The sequence below is a fragment of the Toxorhynchites rutilus genome, chromosome 2, assembly GCF_029784135.1.
Source record: "Toxorhynchites rutilus septentrionalis strain SRP chromosome 2, ASM2978413v1, whole genome shotgun sequence".
Taxonomy (NCBI): domain Eukaryota; kingdom Metazoa; phylum Arthropoda; class Insecta; order Diptera; family Culicidae; genus Toxorhynchites; species Toxorhynchites rutilus.
In genome coordinates, this window is record NC_073745.1 from 184,075,371 (window position 1) to 184,093,108 (window position 17,738).

The 17,738-nt window shown below is 40.8% G+C and overlaps 1 protein-coding gene across 2 annotated transcripts in view; it reads right to left on the reverse strand.

Annotated features, from left to right (window-relative positions):
- Positions 1–17,738, reverse strand: part of LOC129767703 (homeobox protein araucan-like) — a 216,534-nt gene that overhangs the window by 39,627 nt on the left and 159,169 nt on the right. For both annotated transcript variants that reach the window (XM_055768861.1, XM_055768862.1), the window contains exon 3: positions 8,359–8,477. In XM_055768861.1, the coding sequence (XP_055624836.1) occupies positions 8,359–8,477 (119 nt within the window). The remainder of the gene's footprint in view (positions 1–8,358; positions 8,478–17,738) is intronic.

The following is a 17,738-nucleotide window of genomic DNA, read 5'->3' on the forward strand; positions in this document are numbered from 1 at the left end:
CATCCGACACGTAAACGCTCATGATACTTTCGTATCGCTCTCTAACATCGTCGCTTTCACTCGAAAATTGCCACCCACAAATCATAGGGCGCAGTAAAGTTTTATTGGTGGAAAAGCGCCGAATACACGATATGAATATATTAGCACTAACAGTTCAATAAATCATGCAGAAAATCGTACACTTTTCAGTGATTTTCCTAACGGAATTCACCTGTCTTGTTCCCAGTTTACATCGCACAGAGAAAAAAAGGAACAGACAAACAGTTTTTGCGAGGGTCAAACAAGTGGGAATAATAGCCAATCAATGCAAATGGTCCCCCGATATTCATGACAGGTACGATTATGTCCAATGACCCGGGTTTTTTTTCCGCTGTCGGTGACTGGGTAAAGAAAAACACGCAAAAACCGTGTTATATTTCGCGTTGATAAAAACAAATTTCTGACAAACTTCTGAGAAATGCACTTGAAGGTCGCTTAGCGCCACCACCAGCCATTGAAATTTATGACATCACCCAGATCGGCAATTTATTTCCCTTTTCGCCTCCTTGCCGAGCGAGACAGAGTGCGCCAGGCTTTCTCGTATAACGTGAAAAACGCAGCTTTTAAATAAGATTAATTGATTTTTGATTTGTGCTTAAGTTTGCCAGGTAAACAAATTTATGTAAAAAAAATCTTCATTTCTACTTCTGTCAAGCCTTGGGCTCTTGTTCATAGATTAATCTGGTGCGATTACACTTTTCACCCCACGGAAACAAGTTTTTATTGTTGATCTTTTTTCGTCCTCACTTAGTTCATTGAGAGGAGTACTTGGAAATCAACTGTGGCATTGCATGAGTTTATATTCTCGATCATTCGATAAGTTTTTGTTTCGCTCTCACTTCTTTTACTTCTTCTTCATTCTCGTCTTCCCCTTCTTCTTCTTCTTCTTCTTTTCCCCTTGAAACTAATTTATGCATGAGCAAAATTCAAACCTCGGGGCAATGTGAAGAAGGAACGTCGCAACCAGAATGTACGCATTTGGTGGAATGACCGCTTTGGCGCGACATCGATAACGACATCGATGGCGACACTGGTCAAAACTACGGCCGCTGAGTGGCGTACTTGGCTTTTCCTTTATTTACGCTAAACTTCGATATGTTGTCGTTCGTCTTATCACCCTGCCGGGCTTATGTTAGTATAATGTTATTCAATTTTATCATACAATTTAATCGATTAGGCGCCGCCATTTTGTTTCACATGGATAAAATGAATAAATTTAAAGTGAAACCAGCCAAAACGATGGCAGCAAGTCGTGTACCAGACTGTGAGGGGGGAAAACAGCATAGCATGAGATAAAATTGCACTGATGAAAAAGTGTTTGGCGTGCACTGTGAGAGTATGTCTACCCTTTGTTTCATTTCCTCAGTGCTTGAGACACTCTCGTATACACACACAAACACAAGACGACTACGGAACAGGCTTTTAGGTGGAAATTCCAGCGCCACCCAACAGCAACGCGATGGTGCCAATGAAGAGTCCCGATGAAAATTCGGAAAAGGTAAAATTTGATTTTTTTCTGGTTGTATCACTTCTTACGATACACTTCCATGGTTTAGTGGTAGACCGTATATTCCTCATTCCCACCACCCACCAGACATTGGAGCTTGGCTACGGAGAGTGAGAGCATGGGACACACAGAGCTCAGAGTGCTCGTTATTCCCTGGTGTCGTTTTGTGTCGCATCTCAATGTACGGTTCGCAAATTCGAATCACAATACACATAAATGCGCATGACTATTTCATAACAAGTTTTATGCTCATGTCGTCTCGCTTGCTTTCAGTCTCGTGCAGCCGATTGAGCAGAACACATCCCCAGCAGCAGGCCAACCGCTCCACTCCATGGTCCATGGCCACTCCACTGCTTACGGTATACAATGTACTGTGTGTGTGCGCCTTTGAGCCTCTGGCCTTTTTGTAAACAGCTTCATTCGACAGCATTATTCGCTTTCATGCAATTCTATGAATATGATTTCAAAAAAAAAATGTATGCAAACCATAATCAACAACAACAAGAAAAAGGAGAGATGATGACCAAACATCCAACAGAAAACATAGGTGAAAATAACGAGCAAAGTGTGAACGAGTCGAATGTTATTGTGAGACGTAACGTTTGTATAGATAAAGAGATTCGTGTGGTGTGTTTAAAATTGACTGGTGGGAGATTTTTCATCCTTGTGTAATCTGGAAATACTGCCGACGTCTGACCGGTTATGCTTTTCTGCCAAGTGAGACAGAATTTTTGAGTATTCATTGAACAGAGTTGGTCGCATGGCATGAATAACATAAATATTGGAAGCGATTGCAATGTTAAATAATCCGTCGTTAGAAAAATATAAAATATAATGACAACTTTCAAACGCTTCATAATTCCAATACTAGAAAGTCGAAAAAAAAATTTTAATCCATGTACATTTCGTTTATTGGTCCAAAAAAATGACCTGTGCAAAATTTCAGCTCAATCGGACATGATTTAGGGGTGCCTCAAAGCACTCAAAGTTTTGATTTTTTGGCCACTCAGGCTAAGTCGATTTTCGGCCAAAAATTTTCGAATCAATTTTTTTCGTACTCGGCCACTGTTAAATAATGGATGTTTTTTGGAAGTATCTAACTGCAAACTGAGCAGAATGCTTATGGAACCATTTTTTGTTCGAGATTCTCATTTTCATGGTCAATCACATACACAAATAATACACTGAACGGCATTTGAGAGTACCAAAATACCATTCTCATTGTGTAAGTTTCGGTGATTCGAACATTAAATAGTGAAAAGCCGACCATGTCCTTGCAGTCACCAGCAGAAGGGAGGGAGTGTTAGTATGACACTCGCGGCCAGAGGGGTCTTCTCTATAGCGTGGCTTCCCTGTGATTATTATGGAAGGGATAATCGGTAAGGGTAAAGGTTAAAAATTAGTATCCTCCGCGGTAAGTAATGTGATTCGAAACGAAACGAAATCCTACAAAAATGGAATCACTCCAATCCGTGGCGGCGGATAATATTGCTAGACAACCTGAAAAGACTCGGGAGAGTTTCTCAAAAACAATTCGAATGTATCGCATATTCAATATGCGACAATAGGAGGTTATTTCTGGATCACCTTCATGACTCGTTGTGCGTAGTACTCTCTCTTTCTTTCCTCCTCTTTTTCTCTCTTTCTCTCTCTCTCTCTCTCTCTCTCTCTCTCTTTCGCTCTTTCCTTTTCTCTTCACATCGCACAGAGAAATCCTAATGTTTTCTCTGTTTTTCTCTATTTTTCTCTGTCTTTCTCTGGTTTTCTCTCTCTCTCTCTCTTCCTATTTCTTTCGCTCTTTCTCTTTCTTTCTCTTTCTCCTTTATTTCCTTCTCTCTTTCTGTCTTTTTTAAAATAAATTTTCCATCGATCGAAACGCTGCGGCTAGTGATCTCTCATTTAGGAAATTATTCGTTCATCGACTAATCAAATATTTTTGGGCTGTTCGTTATTCCATACGATTAATTGCCTTAAAATAATCGATTAATCGATTAACGGCTACACTGAGAGTTTTTTTTAATCTGTTTTACAGTGACTTCAAACTCATTTGGCTGCTTCATCACTTTTACTTCCATTTTTGGAAGAATGTCGGGAGTGAGAATTGAACTCGTGACCTTTAGCGTGAGAGGCATGGATGTTACCACTACGCCAGATCGCCTCCACAAGCACTGAGAGTAATAATTAGTTAGACAAATTTTTCTAGACATCTTTTTACCGTTATAATCAATTGTATTTGTTATTATTTTAGTTATTAGTGATGCTGCGGTTGCTGTTTGGTTAACCAACTTGTTTGTAAAATCTCTTCATAAGCTGTAAAAATGAAATCAAGCTATGTTTCGTGTAACAAACGCTACCCGAAACAATGATAGCCTAGCAAAAAATGTCACAGAGCACACTATATCAGTTGGAACTGTGTTGCGCATATGAAATGAAGTGCGAACCACGAAGAATTGTGATTAATGGACGCATGCGTTGTACAACTAATCGTGATTATTCGACTGTCTAAACAAAATCCAAAATTTTCGTCGAAAAATATCGTGAAAACAATGATTTTCAATGTTAGCAGACGTACTGTTCGCCATCCGCTGTGGTTTGGCAGCTAAGCGCCCTTCATAAACAATCGGAACAAGAAAAGAATGATTAAATTTTGCCAGAAAATATGCTGGAATACCTGGAAAAAGGTTTCATTGCCTGACGAGAGTAAATTTGAGCTGTTTGAACGAAAACGCCGCTCCAGAGTATGGAGGAAATCTGGAGATGCACTAGACGGATTTCACGCCAACTCATCTAATCGAAAATATTCGCTGTAGAGAAAAAAAACTAATTTATTGGCATGAAAAAAATACTCATTTATTTACTACTAATACTACATTAACATTTGCAAGTCATTCATGTGTTTGATGATTCTTGTATATAGTTTTTCTGAATTTTGGTTGGATACTATCATTACATACTATTATTTAAATTTTCGAGATGCCGCCACGATGTTTAATCAACTCTTTTGATATCAAAATAGCGTTCACCGTATCGTTGCTAAGCCTATTTCAAAGCTTATTTTTGTTCTGATTATATCCAGAAAAAGATCGCTCGACAGTTCCGAGGAGTGAGCTCGTTTTCTCGTTTTCTGAACTGTTATTTCCTTACGTAGTAATTTTATCTTTAAGGTACGGAATTAATTCTCTAAATGTTGTACTTTCCCATCGTAGAATCCTGGAAATGCCTCTAACACAACGTTAACGCTTTTCAAATTGCTTGGAAAAGTTTCTGGGATTCAACATTGCCGCAGCCTTGAGCGTCGGATCATCAAAATCGATTCTTTTTCTCATTTGCTTCATTAGCTCCACGATAAAACTTCGACAACTATCCTTAAAAATGATGTGCCAGGCTCGAAGTCCAATGGTAAACCTAATATCTATTTTTTTCTTATATTCTAATATTCTAACATAAATTGGTTTGCATTGCCTAAGTAAGTTGTCTGGATCTGAAGAACATTAAAAATTTACACTTAATACAATCACGTGACAAATTAAAATCAAACATAGACGCTATACGGTTTAATATGCGCAGCAGTTCGGTAATAGCACCATAGGCCGGCCCCGTAGTGGAAACTTGTCCAAAGTGTTCTACAACGACTGAAAGCCGTAATCAAGGCCAAATGTGACCAGAACAAATATTAACGGTTGAATCAATTTCATTGAATAAAATGAAAACCATGTGTTCCCACATCATGTATGATTTTTTTAAATAAACTATTACCATTCCCACTATTCATTCATCTTTAGTCTGAAATATAAACAGTTCTTATAACATAAAAGAAACTTTGTATATCAACGAAAGTTCTATAGTAGGTTGATTGTATGATTTATTTAGTCCAATGCAAGAAAATCAAATTCAGAAAACTTTTGTTTTACCTTTTTGAAGAAAAGAAAACACAAAATGACACTAAAGTGCTAGAATGGAGGTAGTAGGGAAAATGCCTCAATAAAAATAAATTGTCAGTGTTTAAGGTGTTAAATTCGCGAGTTCAGGACCATCGGTCGGGCTACGACCACTTTCCCCTATGCCACACCCTACTACGTACAAGATGTGCGATTTCGTTTAAAAATGGATGAAACTGAAAACATCGTCGCAATTAATTATTGCATTGAAACATGTTCATTAAATTCCCGAAGTATGTGCGCTCTGACAGCACGACCGTCTAGTCTGTCTGCTTTCTAGACTCTTTGGGGGCATATTTTGGTTTTGTGTGTGACATTCAAACAAAGCGCGCCCAACTAACGAAATACAAGCAGGTGCGATTTTTGTTTCACATTCCGTCTCGCAATTTTCTACGCTTAACGCGTTAAGTTCGTTTGACTTTCTGAAGTGCTTGCTTTTTTTTCTGGATCAGCAGCAGCATTTTAGCTGTACACACCAATTAATCGAACCATCTTTGTCAGAGAGGCGGCAAAGTCTTATCTTTGTTGCATTTTTTTTGTGTGTGCACAATCCCCTGCATCGATGAGCACACGCGGAGGTAGTAGTAGGCTTTGCTATCTCTGATGGATTCCGTTCCGGCGGCTAATTAATGCACGATAAATTATTTCGCATCGCATTAGCCATTATAAATATTTTAACGTTCCATTAAATTTGCACTGTGCATGCGCATGCACGAAAGCCGACCGTGTTTGTCCATTTTCACACTTCGGTAGTGCAAGTACTACTGTTTCGCTTTGCGGCGGACATATTTGCCCCAAAATGTTGCACTCTGAACTCTGCGGAAACTGTTTCGTTAGACAGCTTAAATATGTTGCAAATATCTTGTCTCTGTTTCGAGTAAATTTTCATCTCATTGTTCAATCAATCACTTATCTGGAAGTAAAAATAATCCGCCTGAAACATTTATCTACTGCTGAAAATTGTGGCCAATGTTTGAGGGGAGCGAAAAATTACACGCAGGAGAATCGATTGCCAACCAGAAGTATGGCAAAAAACCTAGAACTGATTTATCATGCTAAAAGTCTATATTTTTCCACTTTTCGTTTGCCGCGACTAGTTTTCTTTCCTTTATTAGGTTAACCCACCACCACCATTTGATTGACTCTCGACTCGAATAAAATTGAGGGAGGAATTTCCCCTAAACGAGTAAGTAAGTGAGTGAACAGGCGAAGCAAAAAAAAAACTGCCGAACAGAATGAACAAGCACATTTACGAGCATATTTCACGTATTAAATCACGGAACGATGACTTTGTTGTTGGCGCGGGACTGGGGATGTGTGGCGAAAAGTTAAGAAGGGGAACATCATCATCAATTTCGATTCCAATCGTCGTCAAAGGAAGCTGTGTGGATGGATGTGGAGAACGGTTCCGGTCTCGTTCCGTGGGGGGGCGGCGATGGAGGAAATGTGAAATTTATCAACTTTTATGTATTATGCGTACCAACGCAAAACGATTCGTATTCATTCACATGTTCTAGCTAACAGAAAAAAGTGATACACAATGGAGAGTATTTCTCCGAAAAAAAAAACAGGGAAGAGACCAGGTGCTTACATCTTTTAATACTCCTCGTTCGGCAGAGATTATCCCGGTGTGTATTGATAATTTGTCAAATTCCTGTTCATGCTTGTCTGATTTTCCACATTTTACTATTTTCACTTTCAACACACTTCCATTTCTTCAGAAGCCATCACACTTTGTGTGGAGATAAAAAACTCGATAAAAGAACCATTCATCCATTCACACGTGCCGAAAGAAGCACGTGGCGCCAGCTACACCCCCTGAAACTCGCCAAGCGGAAAGGTGTACCCACCAAGACCATATTGATAGGATCGATTCCGGGTTTTATTGAATCGGAAGCTGCCGCGCGCTCTCTCTCTCTCTCTCTCTCTCTCTCTCTCTCTCTCTCTTTTAAATTCAAGTTATTCCCTTTTTTCCGGTGCCTGTGGGAAGCACTGGTTTGATAGCATTTCACATACCTAGTTCAAATGCTCCTCCGCGGCATACCAAGCGGCCGAGGTTACGACGTTTATAACACCAGGGGAAAGCTAAAAGTTTTTGAATTTTTTATGGGATCAGAAAACGTTTTTCAATTTTTTTTGCCTCGTTTTTCCACGTTTATTGAATGATATTTTATTATCGCCGAGAGGAAGCGCGGCGGTAAATACATGATGAGATCCCGTCCCGACGGAGAAATGTGTTGAAGAGGCCGTTTTGTCGATACTTTATTCGAACGAAGTTGATTAAATACGTCAGAACAGAAAACGGCAAATGGCTTTCCCTGATTGAATTTTGGTTTTCTCCACTCGCATTTGTTTGAGATTAAATCGTTCAAGCACCGGAGTAATCTACATAGAATGCGATTCACGGACATCGTGTCCTGTCGCCGTTCTTCGATTTCATCACCCACTCTTTGCAAACGGATCGGAAAGGCGTCAATAGCCAAAAAATTGCCAGAGGTCACGCCAACGCCGACGCGTCGTCGTCCCCTCTGTACATTTAGTCCTGCCCAAGTCATCGACGAGCCCACTTGAAACGCCGGCTAATAGTTCGCCTATCACAATCATACGCTGTTTCTATGATTTATTATGGTTTATAGAATTTTCTCCCTTTTCCGATGGTTTCGGGAAAGCGCAATGGAAAAAAATAAATAATTCAAGATTGCAACAGTAGCAGCAACAGGAACGAACGGAAGGAAGTAAATAATTTTGAGGTCAATTTGAATGGTTTCAACAAGATTTGGCAAAAAAAATAATAATCACGTGGGAGTGATTTCTGAATCACACTACCATCCGGATGCGGATGCTCACGAAGGATTTATTTTATTTGTCACTTACCCGTATGCCGCCAGGGTTGGATCGTATGGGTAGTATCCGGTGGTTGGCTGCAGTCCTGCTGATGTCCACGCGGACATATCACTAGTTGGTCCACTTTCTTTCAAACCGTAGGGATTGCTCTGTGGAAACACAATCGGAGAAACGAAGAAGAGAGGAAATTATCTAATTGAAATTGAAACCACAGTGAGTGAATTATTCTCATCTTGATAGCATTAGTGTGTACCATTGTGTTTACGAATTAAGTCGAACAAAACAAAACAATTAACACTTTTATTTTTCCATTGCTTCGTTTGCTTTGTTACGCTACCTCCTCGGATGCGCTCGGATATGGTTTACGGTGAAGTGTATCGCTTCTTTATGAAACCTGTCCGACCTGAGTGATTTTCCGGGCTGTGTCCGCCTATCACAATGCGGTGAGCAGTTGGTTTTTTCTTTGACGTTCATCCTCATTTTCTCTCTGAACGCTTTTCAGCAATATTCATCATTTTTATGTATCACAAATACTTTTGTGGTTGTTGTTTTGTTTCGATTTTTTCCTGTTCATTCGGAAACTCCATTCCCGAACCCTCAGCTGCTTATTTCTTGAAAATATACACCTCATAACACACCAGCGCCACAGTTAATTTACATTCGCTGTCGGCACTTATGAGAAGAATTGGCATTTTTAGCGCGCCACTGCTTGAGCGCTTCAACGTTCGACGCCGCCGAGGGGCTACAATGTGGCGTTTGCATGTGCCCCCGATACAACATGTTACAACTCAGGTGCCTTCAACTGTGAGTACAAATGATTGAAGGTGTAGAGATGCAGCAGCGGTGGCGATGTTCATTCCAACTAAATGCGTAGGATTTGCGCATTGTTTTACATCGTGCACTTAGATGCAATTGTTTGTTCAATTTGAGACCGAATCAAACGCAGTGTTGGAAAGTCCTCCGAAACGACTTTGAAACAATTATCGGTTTACAAGTACGTCGACCTGGGACGTACTTGAATTGTGTTGATCGGTGTCGGGGGGTATTCGCAAGATCATTGTCCTCCGGTCATCGAGGAGCGTGGAACGTTATAGTTTGTGTTTGACAAGCTGACAATATAAATGTTTATCCAAGATCGAGCTCGATCCAAGCTTTACTATGAGTTTTATTTATACAAAAAACAACTAAAATTAAACCCGACGAGTATGATTACAAGCAGTTATCTCAATATACCCTGGTAAATTATGACAACATAAGACTAAGCGGCTAGATTAAAAAGAAGATAATGTCCGAATCTTAGTTGAGCATTTTCGATTTTTGATTCTTTTATTTGTTTTCCATATACTAGATCAAAAGAGTGCTGATTTGCGTGACAAATACCAAGAATTGCATTTTCAGATTAAATAAATACACTTTTGAAATAATGTTATGAATAAAAATTCACTTAGCACTTTTGACCGTATCACATATGACTATAGTTAATAGATTTAAACGTTTTGTTGCAGATGATGAAAAAATCGTGAACGAAAATTGTGTTTAACAATTATTTCATGTTATAATGAAAGAGCCACTAACGAATTTCATGCCAATTCGTCTTAGGAGTTGGCAGTACCATCTCAGATAGCAGTGCAACACTGTAGGGGTAAATACATTGGTCATTTAAGCAACTTCGCAAACTTCAAATATTCAAAAAAGAATTAGACTACGTTTTGAAAACCGCAAAAAAATTTTTTCTAATTTTTTACAAAAAATTATAGCTCAAACAATTTAATACCTACAAAATGTTGATAAAAGAATGAAATGTAGGAAATTGTTTAAACTACCAAAAATAAAACATAAATTACAATGAAACTTTTTTTTTAAATTGAAAGCCATTTTTCTCAAAAATAAGTTCTGAATAAAATACATATGAATAGCCCGGATAATTACCAACGAATCATCCTTACATCGGAAAAAGGTCATTGCTACAGGGAAAAAGATTTCCCATGCAACAGCTTTTTCATGTTTTCTTTGAAAAATTACTACAGGGAAACAGGGATATAACGTACATTTCACATTCAAATTTGTACGTTGTATCGAATTGTACGTTATATCGATGCATAATAAAGAACTCAGAAACATAGCTCATATTACTTTTTTGTGACGTTGTTTGTGTAGCGTTAGTTTATTGTTGTTTATTGTTTGGACAAAAACTCATCTGACATAGTCTTGATGAATTAAAACTTAAAATTGAAACATTGAAACACAACATTAAACACATCGGATTTCACAATTCTGTTTTTGGATTTGGTTCTCCAAAAACAAAAAAAAACTGCTCTACTGACGAAAACGTACGGATCATTCCCGAGATCGGCTCATGTTGCCCAAACGATGATCGATGTGGAAGCGGTTGCAGCAAATACGAGGATCGTAGAATTCTGCTGGGAGCACGAAAGTTCACCATCTCGAGCAGGCGAGGCGCATCAATTTCACCACAAAGAAGCTTGACAATGAAAGTAGCTTGTTGAATACGCCTTCGTCTCTCAAGTGTATCCAGATTTAGCAAGCGACATCCGGCTACATATGGCGGCAGGTTCCGGGGAACACGCCAAGGCAGATGCCTGAGCGCTCTTCGAATAAAACATTTTTGAATCCGCTCAATCCTGATGTTTCACATATGCTGGTAAGAGATCCATACTACCGATGCAGTCTCGAGAATCGGCCGAACAAGAGAACAGTACAGCGATTTCAGGCAATAGGGATCAGTGAAGGCCCTAGAGATTCTCGATATGAATTCAAGCTGATGATTAGCCTTAGTAATCAATGCAGATCGGTGTGTATCGAAAGTGAGCTTATGATCGAGAACAACGTCCAAGTCGTTAACCTGACTGACTCTCTCTAAAATGAAATCGTCGATCGTGTAGTTGAATATAATTGGTTGTTCTTTTCGGTAAAAGCTCATGATCACACACTTGGCGATGCTTAAGGTTAGTTTATTCAAGTGGCACCAACTGACAAACTGGTCAAGCAAGCTCTGTAGTCGACGACAATCCTCAAGCCAGAATAGCCAAATAAATCCTTAAGTCGTCTGCGTAGATCGACACACAGCCGGATGCTAGAATAAGGGACACATCATTGTAGAATATCGCGAACTGCCTTGTGGAACTCCCAAACGAACAGCAAACGGAGACGAAGTGTGATAATGGAGCTTTTTTTTTATCCCATTTATTTATTTAAGGCTCATTAGCATTTTAGATGTAACAGAGCCGAATTTTAATCGTGTACATGTCACATGGTTAACATATCTATAATTAGCACATTACACAGTTGTCATTCGTCAGTATTCCTTCTATACCATTACATATGGTACATTCACACAGTAGCCATTTTAGGCGTAAGAGTATTCTTTCTGTTCTTCCATTATCCAGTTGGACCACCGGATAGCGAAGACAGTTGATTGATCATTGTTGAGTTATTTATAAAACAACAGCCCGATGTGTCTTGCAGAGCAGAGCAGTTGTATGGATGAATCGATCTTATTTCGACCGTGGATCGATCTCCATCGCTGATGATTGTTGCGTGGACGTAGCTATTCTGTAACAACACAAAGATGGTCAATGAGGGCCCTGAGTTTTGAACTCACGATCGATCGCTTACTAAACGAACGCGCAACCAATGTGGCTACGGAGACCCCCAATAATGGAGCTTAACACGGAGCGTTCTTCCAGAAAGGTATGATCTCATCCAGTTGATGAATCCATCAGAAGCACCAAGACGAGATATCTTTTTCAGCAGGATGCGGTGGTCAATTCGGTCGGAAGCGGCTTTTATGTCGGTGTAAATAGCATCAACCTGAGCACTTTCTTCTAGGCGGTTGACACAGAACGATGAGAACTCGAGAAGATTGGTGCTTACCGAGCGTCCTGGCATAAAACCATGTTGTACTGGTGAGATATAGCTCTTAACTTCGAAGAAGACAATATCGGTTACAATCATCTCAAATAGCTTAGAGGCGGCAGATAAGCTGGTTATCCCGCGATAGTTGCTCACGTTACACTTGTCTCCTTTTTTGAAGACAGGAGACAAGATATAGGTGTGGTTATCTACATAGATTACCCAAGAACGAATTATGCCAAATATAGTCCTATTAATCGTATGATGAGCCTCTGTAACGAACACGGTGAAATAATTGATGTAACCATGTCAAGGTCAATGCTCAAAGACTATTTGAATAGAATAAGATATAGTTAAATTTCACTCTAATATTTGGGCAGCATATTTAGTCTACGCTGGTTTGACGAAATAAATAAATAAATAAATTGTTGTTAAAATCGTCTTTTGAGTTAAACGGATAAATTATCCAGCCAGCTCTCTTTAGTTTTTATTTTTAGTTTTAAGTAAGTAGTTTTAAGTAGTATTAAGAATGTATTGGTCTACAATTTTGATTGACGACAATAAAATAATAAAAATAATAATAATATGACCAAAAACCCTTGCAATGGTTAACAATGAGCTAGTTTTGACAAACTAAGAAGTTCGATATGTCGAATGATGAGATTCGATCCGGGTTATTCGAGGTGCTTCTTGTGAAATAGTTTTTTGTCATTTCTTTCAATAGTAAATACACGCGATTGATTACTATTTCAGCTCATAAATTAACGGCTGGCAGTTAATTTATATGTTTAGTGTCTATAAATACACATCAAGTGTTGAAAACATGTTTCTTCACCATAGTTAAAAATGGAAACGAAAATGCTATTCAGAAACGTATACATTTTCATGCAAATTAATTTGTGATTCGTTGAGAGCCACTGACAAAAAGCATCTTCAGATGATTATTGGCCAAGGATGGCCAATTTAGGGATAAGACTACGACAATTCCACTGAAAAACAGTGATATCTCCGACCTCTCTATCTAAATTAGACATCAAGAGAGATAATAATTAGATTTGTTGTTGAATTTAATAATTATCACTGGTTGAAATTTTTCTCAATTGATTCTCAATCTCAACAAAGACTGTTGACTGCTCGCTGTTTAGAACGACAAAAAGGACGTATTAGGACGTATAAAATCACAAAAAAAACAAGTAGAAGACTCATATTTTATTGCGTTGATTGTTATACTTATTTCCATAGAATGTGAGTGCTGTGCAAGCGCCCTAGGTGTTTGCACTGGGCAACGCAAAAGATTAAAACAGCGACCACAGTAACAAAAAGCCAATTTGAGATTCTTTGAATGAACTCTCAACCAGTGTGCAGATTTTCGTCAAAGAGTACAGATTGGTACAGATTTTTTTCCGCGGATGAAATTTCTTACATTTGAACAAAACTACGTTAAGGTACATGACCACTTGACCACGCCGCAATATCGCTTGGTGCGGCAGCTTGAAACTTTTTATAAATGGTAGTACGCAATCTAGATTCAGAGAAACTGTGTATAAGCATCATCAAACACACTAATGACGAGTGAAATGTAAATGTGATATCTGTAGTAAATAATGAGTATTTTTTATGCTAATAAAATGGGTTATTCTCTTCAACGAATATTTTCGATGGTACAGATTCTTGGAAGAAAAAGTACAGATGGGTAAGATTTTAAACCCCTCTGGTACAGATTAAAAAGTGGCAACACTGCTCCCTGCTCCGTTAGGCTGACGCCATATGAGCCTTAATAAAATATATATTTTGGACAAAAAAACAATGCTCTCAACCCTCACATATGCTGTCGGCTACACGCTGACTAGAGCAATACTGGAACAGAAATCGCAAACGACATAAATTATATTCCCACTCGGTAATCGACAAACTGATCATAAGGGTCAAAACGTTCCGCATTGTAATGGATGATGACTATCAATAACAGATCAAAAGCGACAGATAAATGCCAAGATGCGCATACTAAGTCGCCAGCTCTACGTTGGCGGTGATATGTTGTTCGAGTTGAAAGGAGATCAGACGATTAAGAGCTCAGCCTATAAAGATCTGGTAGAGAAATCGCTAGGGGAAACGGCAAAAGTTAGAGCACTATCACAAGAAACCGTGATCGAATGTAGAAATCTGGATGAAATCACGACGGTAGACGAACTGAGAGAAGCCTTGAATGGCCAGTTCGAGCTGACAGACACTTCCCTATCAATACGCCTGAGGAAGGCTTTCGGAGGTACGCAAATGGCTACGATAAGACTGCCAAGGAGGGCAGCAACTAAGATTCTGGAGGTTGGCAAGGTGAAAGTAGGGTGGACAATATGCCCCCTTAAAGTTGTCCAACGAATTGTAAGGTGCTTTAACTGCTTGAGCTTCGGTCATCTCGCGACAAAGTGCAATGGCCCCGATAGATCGAAGCTTTGCCTAAGATGCGGCGGAACGGAACATGTAGCTAAAGACTGTAGCAGGCCACCGAAATGTATGCTCTGCAATGCTGAAGAAAGGAATGACCACTTTACAGGAGGCCCAAGATGCCCGGTCTTCAAAGAGGCACTGGTTGACAGAAGAAAATGGAAGTAATCCAAATCAACCTTAACCACTGTGACACGGCACAACAATTGCTTTGGCAAGCCGTAGTGGAAACGAAGTGCGACCTAGCAATCATAGCCGAACCGTACAGGGTGCCCCCCGATGACAGAAACTGGCTGGCCGATAAGGCGGGACTGTCAGCTATAATGACTACGGGAAAATACCCCATTCAAGAAAAGATATCCAGGGCACATGAGGGGTTCGTGATTGCCAAAATCAATGGAGTCTTTGTGTGCAGCTTCTACGCACCCCCGAGGTGGACGATAGAACAATTTGACCTGATGCTCGACAAGTTAACAGAAGAGCTCATTGGTCGAAAGCCCCTCGTCATCGGCGGAGACTTCAACGCCTGGGCAGTGGAGTGGGGGAGTAGACTCACCAATACGAGAGGTTTTGATCTAATAGAAGCTCTTGCGAAACTAGAAGTGAAACTAGCCAACGAAGGCACAACCAGCACTTTCCACAGGAATGGTCGAGAATCGATCATCGACGTCACTTTCTGTAGTCCGATGCTAGCGGTGAATATGAATTGGAGGGTGTGCGACGACTACACTCACAGTGATCACCAAGCCATTAGATATAATCTCGGCAGTCGAAAGTCATCATCAACTCGAAGGCCAAGGCCCAGAGAACGGAGGTGGAAGATTAAGAATTTTGACAAAGATCTCTTCATCGAAGCACTTCGTGTACAAACTCCGCCCAACATGAATGCAAGCGAACTGACCGATACTGTGACAAGAGCCTGTGACACTGCCATGCCACGAATGCTACAACCAAAAAACGTACGCCAATCAGTTTACTGGTGGAGCGAAGAGATTAACTCTCTATGCGCTAGCTGTCTTCGAGCTAGGCGGAGCATGCAAAGAGCTAGGTCTCCCGCAGACAGAGAAGAACGCAGGGAAGCACTTAGAGTGGCGAAATCTTCACTAAAACGTGAAATCAGGCTCAACAAGAGACGATGTTTTAAAGAACTCTGCCATGACGTTGATGCAAACCCTTGGGGAAACGCGTATAGAGTTGTGATGGCAAAAATCAAAGGCCCGTCGACCCTCACCGAACAGTGTTCGGAAAGGATAAATAGCATTATTGATGGGCTCTTCCCGCAGCATGCACCGACGAGTTGGCCACGTCCACCATACAGCCAAGAACGAGAAGGAGTCGAAATAGTAACCACGGAAGAACTATTAGCTGCAGCAAAAAGATTGAAGGGAAATAAATCCCCAGGCCCTGACGGAATCCCCAATGTGGCGTTAAAAGCGGCCATACAAGCGAACCCGAATATTTATGTTCAGAGAAACTCTGCAAAATTGTCTGAATGAAGGAGTCTTCCCCGATATATGGAAGAGGCAGAAACTCATACTTCTGCCGAAGCCGGGGAAAACACCAGGAGAGCCGTCATCATACAGGCCTATTTGTCTTCTAGATACACTTGGTAAGCTGCTGGAGAGAATTATACTAAACAGGCTGACGAAGTGTACAGAGAGCGAACATGGACTCTCATCGTCGCAGTTCGGGTTCCGGAAGGGTAGATCGACTGTGGATGCTATTATGCGCGTCATCGAAATAGCCGAGAAAGCTCTGAAACAAAAAATACGGGGCGACCGGTTCTGCGCCGTAGTAACAGTGGACGTAAAAAACGCGTTCAATAGTGCCAGCTGGGAAGCCATTGCAAAGGCGTTACACAGGATGTTGGTACCGAACTACCTGTGCGCGATCCTGAAGAGTTACTTTGAGAACAGAATCCTGCTCTACAACGCAGGAAAGGCAGAAAAAGTGTTCAATATAACTGCAGGTGTCCCCCAGGGCTCCATTCTGGGCCCAACTCTTTGGAACGGGATGTACGATGGAGTGTTAAAGCTAAAATTGCCAAAAGGCGTCAACATCATTGGGTTCGCAGATGACATCTCTCTAACAGTAACGGGCGAGACACTGGAGGAGGTGGAAATGCTGGCTACCGAGGCGATAAGAACGATAGAGAGCTGGATGCTCGAGGCAAAACTGCAGATAGCGCATCACAAGACGGAAATTATACTGGTCAGCAACTGCAGGGCTGTACAAAGAGCGGAAATCACAGTGGGGGACCACACCATTACCTCCAAACGGGAACTTAAGTACTTGGGTGTGATCATAGACGACCGACTTAACTTCAGGAGTCATGTCAGCTACGCCTGCAAGAAGGCGGCAAAGGCCATAACGGCGATAGCCAGAATCATGCCGAATAATGACTGGAATAGTAGCAGTAAAAGGCGACTTCTGGCTTGCGTATCCACATCGATACTCAGATATGCTGGTCCAGCCTGGGTGGCAGCGATCAACAATAAACAAAACAGAACGCTGCTGAACAGAACCTACAGAGCTATGGCGATGAGAGTAGCGAGTGCATATAGGACCATATCCATGGAAGCTGTATGTGTCATAGCGGGAATGATTCCCATCGATATTGTTCTGGCGGAAGACAATGCGTGCTATAAAGAGCGTGCTTCAACTGGACGGAATACCAGAGATGCTCGAAAACGAGCAAGAAGTGACTCGTTGAGGAAGTGGCAGCAAGAGTGGAACAACACCTCAAAAGGAAGATGGACCCACAGGCTGATTCCAGACATAACCAAGTGGATTACCAGAAATCACGGAGAAACGAACTTCCAGCTGACGCAGTTCCTGTCAGGTCATGGTTGCTTTCGGGAATATCTCCACAGATTCGGACATGCGAATTCGCCCCACTGCCCCCAGTGTGCACACATAGTGGAAACTCCGTTCCACGTAGTGTTCGAATGTCCTCGATTCGTCCAAGAACGTTCTGAAATGCTCGCATCTGATGTCGAAATCAACGAGAGTAATGTGACCCAAAAAATGTGCCGCGACGAGAGTACGTGGAATGCAGTAACAAAAGCGATTACGCTGATAATGTCAGAGCTTCA